At 42.8% G+C, this 7,353-nt stretch overlaps 1 protein-coding gene across 1 annotated transcript; it reads left to right on the forward strand.

Moving 5' to 3' along the window:
* Positions 1 to 227: 227 nt before the first annotated feature.
* LOC105722812 (uncharacterized) lies at positions 228 to 1,006 on the forward strand. Its single transcript, XM_012460528.2, is given in 5 exon segments — positions 228 to 422; positions 503 to 525; positions 527 to 624; positions 626 to 658; positions 660 to 1,006. Coding segments are annotated over 5 exon segments (378 nt in total). The 5' UTR covers positions 228 to 235; the 3' UTR covers positions 697 to 1,006.
* The last annotated feature ends 6,347 nt before the right edge of the window (positions 1,007 to 7,353 follow it).

Below are 7,353 nucleotides of genomic sequence, written 5' to 3' on the forward strand. Positions count from 1 at the left end.
TTGTCTGTCAGTAGGAAGGTACAAAGTAGATGCCGGCAATGAAGTAAGGGTGTTATTTGCACCTGCAGGTGAGGGGTAGTGGCGTTTAGAATTCTGGGGTGTGATTGAACCCCGTTTATAATTAGGAGAATGTCCCTGAACCCCCACCACTCTGTGACGTGGGGGCACGCGCAGGGATCGCATCATTTTGTGTTTGGGGAGCTCAGAGTGCGCCCAACCTTAGATTCTTTAAGGGATGAGCCAGACCCAGACCCACGGCCTTCTAGTGAGGGCCCGGCTGGGAGGGTCGGCGCCCTGGCCCGGGCTGGGCCGGAGCCCTGTGATGCTGCATCGCCCCCAGGAGGAACCAGCTGTGTCCCGGAGTTGGCCCGGCCGAGAGAGGACGAGAGCGCGCCGGAGGCGTAGCTGGAGCGTGGGACTCGGTAAGTGGCGTTTGTCGGAGTATCGTACTGCGCCCACAGGGGCTCTGGCTGACCCCCACTGTGCGTTTTTCCTGCCTTAGACTTTGTTGTGGCTGCCCGGAGGAGCCGAGACTTATAGCCGGAGGAGCTGTCTTACCAGGAGACTACGCTCTGGAAGTGTCCAGGACTCGTGGGACCCGTGGCTGCAGACCCCACCGGGACGCTGGCGCACTCCCCAGGATGAGACTCTGGGGGCCTTAGGGGTCCACGGGAGGGCTGTCCTTGGGGACTCTAGGATGGCTTCGTTCTGGCCCAGAGCCCTTCTGTAGCTGTGGGACCCAAGACAAAAGGGGCTGAGGGATTTGTCACTGACAAGAGTTCGTGCGGGAAAAGCACCTGACCCCTAGGGGTTTGTCATCTTAGACTCAAAAGGCTTAATACCAGAAACCACCTTGGCAAGCTATTTACCCACCGGCCATCTCTGTTTACTCATGAATGTTAAATGTCAAAACGCAGCGCTCTAACCCTGCATATTCTTTACTTGCAAATGTCTGTAATTGTGAGCCCTCTGATGGAATAAATTATCTCTTTTTCAGCCTCCTCTATATTCAGTTCTCCATTAATTGCCAACTCTGCAATGGGTCCTGCCAAGCTTCCTGTGGCCTGCTCCACAGCATCCCTACTGTCCCTCCAAAACAGACCTAATCCCGACTCAGCATTCCAAAATACAGCCTCTCCCTCCACTAAATAGCTACAATGGCATCTTTCTCCGTATCAGGTCCTCACAACATGCCAGTGTCCGAGTCCACCATCCCTTACGGCAGATCAGCCACTATCCCGCTGTGGCATTACCTACGGCCCCTCAGTATTTAGTCTCCACTTGCCTCCATTATTAAGACTGAGTACAGCCCCCCAACTAAGCTCTGGAATTTGCCCCCTGGGTCTTTACAAACTCCGTATTTCCAATATCAGGGCCTTGCCGTTTCTTAGTTCTGACTTCCCAGAATCCCAGATCACTATGTGCCTTGATATCTTGCCCTGAGACACTTGAGTGCCACAAGTATGACAGCCACTGTTCCCCAGTATCAGCCTGTGCTTTACAATCACACTTTCCTACAACAATTCCACCACAGCAATCGGTGGCACTATTTCCTAAAATTTTGTCTGCAAAGTACCACAACATTTCTCGCTCATTATTTTCCAGCTTTCGATATTGGATATTCTATCTTCTACTATCTCTGAGTGCTGACTGCTCACTAACTCCCAATATATAGCCTAGTGCTCTCCAAACATTTGATCTCACTGTTTTCCTTTCACACAGCCCCTATTATCTCTCATACAGCCCTTCGATGACTACTCAGGATATGATCCCCCAGTTTCCTTTCCTCAGCCAGTCTCCTGATAGTAGAGTAGATAATAGAGTAGACTCCTCCCTGCTTCCCCAAACCAAAGTTCTCTGTTCCTCAACATTTGATCATTGTTCCACAATATCATGGCCCTTTTGTGCCACCAAATCTGGGCCTCCATTTTCTTTTATTCCTTTTTTTTTTTTTTTTTTTTTGAGATGGAGTCTCTGTGGCCCAGGCTGGAGTGTAGTGGCACCATCTTGGCCCATGGCAACCTCTGCCTCCCATGTTCAAGTGATTCTTGTACCTCAGCCTCCCAACTCACTGGGACTACAAGTGCCTGGCACCATGCCAAGCTTTTTTTTTTTTTTTTTTTTTTAAGACTGAGACTCACTCTATGGCCCAGGCTGGAGTGCAGTGACCTGATCTTGGCTCACTGCAACCTCTTCCTCCTGGTTCAAACAGTTGTCCTGCCTCAGTCTCCCAAGTAGCTGGGATTACAGGCACGTGCCACCATACCCAGCTAATTTTTTTGTATTTTTAGTAGAGACGAGGTTTAACCATGTTGGCCAAGCTAGTCTTGAACTTCTGACCTCAAGTGATCCACCTGCCTCAGCCTCCTCAAGTGCTGGGATTACAGGCGTGAGCCACTGCTCCTGGTCTGGGCCTCCATTTTCTACCCTAAATTCCAACATCTGGTTCCCATGACTATACTGTTATTAGATCCTATTTTCTCTACAGTCTTAATATTGGCTTCAATATTCTCCTAAATATCCAGCCCCATTTGATCGCCTTATTTCAGTATTCATTGCGTTGTTTCCCAAATACTTGATTACTGTCTCAATATTGTACTCCACTCTTCCCTGACATTAACCCCATCACAGCTGTCTCCAATATTAAACCCATTCCAGCCCCCAAATTCATTTTCTTCCCATACCCCCATGTTCTCTCCTATCAGCCCATCACTCTTCCCCATACTTTTCCCCATTTCACTCTCCTTCAAATTCCTGGTTCCATAGAGCGCCAGTGTTTGGCCTGTATTTTCTTTTCTTTTTTCTTTTTCTTTTTCTTTTTCTTTTTTTTTTTTTTTTGAGACAGAGTTTCACTCTGTCACCCAAGCTGGAGAGTAGTGGTGTGATCTCAGCTCACTGCAACCTCAGCCTCTTGGGTTCAAACAATTCTCCTGCCTCAGCCTCCTGAGTAACTGTGAGTACAAGTGCATGCCCCCATGCCCAGCTAATTTTTTTGTATTTTAGCAGAGACAGGATTTCACCGTGTTGCCCAGGCTGGTCTTGAACTCCTAAGCACAGGCAATCTGCCCACCTCAGCCTCCCAAAGTGGTAGGATTATAGGCATAAGCCATCACACCTGGCCTGGCCTGTATTTTCTAATCAATATTAAATTTTCATTACTCTCACATTATCCACACAATGATATACCACTTAATACTAAGTACTAAGTGTACACTTAATACTAAGTACTAAGTGTACACTTAATACTAAGTACTAAGTGTACACTTAATACTAAGTACTAAGTGTACACTTAATACTAAGTACTAAGTGTACACTTAATTTGTACACTCTAATGTGTACACATAGTAAGTGTGTACCTTTAGTATCATCATGCGTCTAACCTGGTCAATTTTCCTCTTATATAGTTTGAGTTATAGTTTAGGTATCCCAGGAATATGTGATCACATAGCTCCCTACTGCCCACCTAATTTCACAATTACTGCTTACCTGTATTGAGCTTGCAACTGTTCTTCAATTTCTGGGCTTTCAGTAAGAGTTTTCTTTGTCCAAAATATCAAGCCTTTCCCTGTCTGCTCGGTAAACATGGACAGCCTTTTAAAATGTAAAAACAAATGGGCCCCCAAGCCAGGTGCCATGGTGCACACCTGTAGTCCAAGCTCCTTGGGAGTCTGATGCAGGAGGATTCTTTGATGCCAGACATTTGAAACTAGCTAGGCAACATAGCAGAGACCCCATCTCCAAATAAAACAAACAAACAAGGACCTGTTTTTGGGTTCCTTGTGCCGTGTGGCTCAAAAATCAAATTAGAAGCAAATTCTAGAGTTTTATTGGCCTGGCTAAGGTCAGTCACATCCCCATCTTCAGCTAAAAGGCAGGAGACTCATTTTAATGCGCAATTTTGTGAAAATAGCATGCAATCGGAAAGAAATAGTTCCCAGAGGAAAACTAAAGAGCCATGGATGCTAGGCAGGTGAAAATATCAGATATCCAATAAACTGACTTTCAGTAAGTCACAGAGGATGAAGGCAAAGCCAACTGTTTTGGGCAATGTTGGTTGTCAGTGGTAGGTCAATACATGGAGACAGTGAAGTGAGCAGTAGCTTCTGAATATATGGAACAGTAGTAAGTCGTTGGGAAACAGTTGCCATTTAGCGATTTGAAATAGTGGAAACTGATACTGGGAGAATGGATTAATTTTTTAACTATGTCATTGCTTGTTAGGGTCCAAGCACTGGAGATGATTATCCGCAAAACAGAGACAACCCTTGCCTTCATGAAGCTCCCTTTGTTAATGATGGAACTGACCATGTGGCAGGCTTTGTGTTTTATAATTCACTGAGTTCTCACAATCCTATGAGGTAGGTTCTGTTATTCTTCCCATTTGGCAGATGAGGAAACAGGCATAGGTGAAATGGTTTTCCCAAGGTCACAGCACAGCAAGATTTTGAACTCAGGCATTGTTTCCGGAGTGTGTATTCTTCTCTTTATCAGCTATACATATATATATATATTTTTTTAAGGTGGGGTTTCACCATGATGGCCAGGCTGGTCTTGAACTCCTGACCTCAGGTGATCCACCCATCTCAGCCTCCCAAAGCGCTAGGATTACAGGTGTGAGCCACCGAGCCCAGCTTTTATCAGCTATATTAAGAAATAATTCATTCATACTTGGGAGGTTCAGGTTTTTAAAAAAAAAAAAAAAAAAAAAGAATTCATATAACTCACAACTCATTCATTTAAAGTATACAATTCAATGGCTTTTAGTATACTCACAGAGTTGTGCAACCATTACAATTGATAGTGGGACTTTTTTGTTTCGTTTGTTTTTTTGAGACAGGGTCTGGTTCTGTCAGGCTGGAGTGCAGTGATGCAATCTTGTCTCACTGCCACCTTCACCTTCTGGGATCCAGCCATTCTCCCACCTCAGCCTCCTAAGTAGCTAGAACTACAGATGAATGCCACTATGCCCGGCTAATTTTTGTATTTTTTGTAGAGATGGGGTTTTGCCATGTTACCCAGGCTGGTCTCAACTTCCTGGGCTCAAGTGATCCACCCACCTTGGTCTCCCAAAGTGCTGGGATTATAGGCATGAGCCAACATGCCCAGCCTGATATTGGAACATTCATTATACATCACCTTAAAATGAAACCTCACACTCCTAACCCAATTCCCTCCAACACCCTAAGCAACCAATAATCAGCTTTGTTGTCTCTATAGATTTTCCTATTCTGCATATTTCATGTAAATGAAATTATATAATATGTGGTCCTTTGTGACTGGCTTCTTTCACTGAGCAAGTTTTCAAGGCTCATCCATGTTACAGCATGTATCAATCAGTGTTTCATTTCTATTGCTAAATAACATTCCATTGTATGGACATACCACATTTTATTTATCCATTCATCCGTTGGACATTTGGGTTTTTACTTTTTGTCTATTAGGAAAAATGCTGCTATGAGCATTTATGTATAAATGTTTATGTGGACATGTTTTCAGTTCTCTAAGAATGGAATTGCTGGATTACATGGCAATTCTGTTTAATCATTTGAGAAACCACCAGACTGTTTTCCAAAGTGATGACACCATTTTTTCCATTCTCACCAGCACTGTGTGAAAATGTCAGTTTCTCTACTTCCTTTTACCAAAATGGATCTATCTTTTTATTATATTCATCTTAGTGAGTATTAAATGGTACATCATTGTGGTTTTCATTTGCATTTCCTAATGGCTAATGCTGTTGAGTATCTTTTCCTGTGTTTGTTGGACATTGCATATCTTTGTAGAAATGTCTATTCACATTTCTTACCCATTTTAAAATTGGGCTCTTTGTCTCTCTTTATTATTGAATTCTAAGGTGTTTTTTTTTGTTTTTTGGTTTTTTTTTGACGGAGTCTTGCTCTATCGCCCAGGCTGGAGTGCAGTGGCATAATCTCGGCTAACTGCAACCTCTGCCTCCTGGGTTCAAGGGATTCCCCTGCCTCAGTCTTCCCAGTAGCTGGGATGATAGGTGCATGTCACCACGCCCAGCTAATTTTTTGTATTTTAGTAGAAATGGGGTTTCATTTCCACTAAAATGTGTTGCTCAGGCAATCCGCCCGCCTCAGCCTCCCAAAATGCTGAGATTACAGGGGTGAGCCACCGTGCCTGACCTTTAAGGGTTCTTTATATATTTTAGATATAAGTCCATTATTAAATGATTTACAGTTTATTCTCGCACTCTGTGGGTTGTCTTTTCACATTTGTGGTGGTGTTTTTGAAATGCAAAAGTTTTAAATTTTGATAATATCCAGTTTATTTTTTTTGTTGCTTATGTTTTTGGTGGCATAGCTAAGAAAGTATTGACTCACCAAGATTATGAAGACTTAAACCTAATGTGTTTTAAGAGTTTTATAGTTTTAGCTCTTAAATTTAGGTCTTTGATCCATTTTGAGTTCATTTTTGTACATGATGTGCAGTAGGATCCAACTTCATTCTTTCATAGGAGGGTATTCAGTTGTCCCAATACCATCTGTTGAGAAGACTCTTCTTTCCCCATTGAATTATCCCAGCACCCTTATCCAAATCGTTTGACTCTAAATATGAGGGTTAATTTCTGGATTTTGTTCTTTTTTAAAAACTATTTTTGTGTGTGTGAGGGTTAATTTCTGGATTTTTTTTTTTTTTTTTTTTTTTGACACGGAGCCTCGCTCTGTCCCCCAGGCTGGAGTGCAGTGGCATGATCTCGGCTCACTGCAACCTCCACCTCCCAGGTTCCAGCGATTCTCCTGCCTCAGCCTCCCAAGTAGCTGGGATTAAAGGCTCGTGCCACCACGCCTGGCTAATTTTTGTATTTTTTTTTTAGTAGAGATGGGGTTTTGCTATGTTGGCCAGGCTGGTCTTGAACTCCTGATTTTAAGTGATCTGCCTGCCTTGGCCTCTTAAAGTGCTGGGAATACAGGAGTGAGCTACTTCACCTAGCCTGGATTCTTAATTTTATTCTATTTATCTATATGTCTATCCTTATTCTGTTAACACACAGTCCTGATAACTATAGCTTTGCAGTAAATTTTGAAATTGGAAAGTATGAATTCTCCAACTTTGTTATTCTTTGTCAAAATGGCTTTTGCTAGTCTAGGTCTTTTTGAATTTCTATATACATTTCAAGAACAGCTTGTCAATTTCTACAAATAAGTCAACTAGAATTTTAATAGGGATTGTCTTTATCAGCATCATGAAAATGGACTAATATAATTAGTTTTCTACATCTGTTAAATTTCTTCAAAGGATTTTACTTTTGATATCTTTATAAATGGAATTGTTTTCTTAATTTCATTTTCTGTTTGCTCATTGCTAGTGCATAGAAAAAAAATTAAG

This window comes from Aotus nancymaae, unplaced genomic scaffold (assembly GCF_030222135.1).
Source record: "Aotus nancymaae isolate 86718 unplaced genomic scaffold, 86718_ANA_hifiasm-v0.15.2.pri h1tg000072l, whole genome shotgun sequence".
NCBI classification, from domain to species: domain Eukaryota; kingdom Metazoa; phylum Chordata; class Mammalia; order Primates; family Aotidae; genus Aotus; species Aotus nancymaae.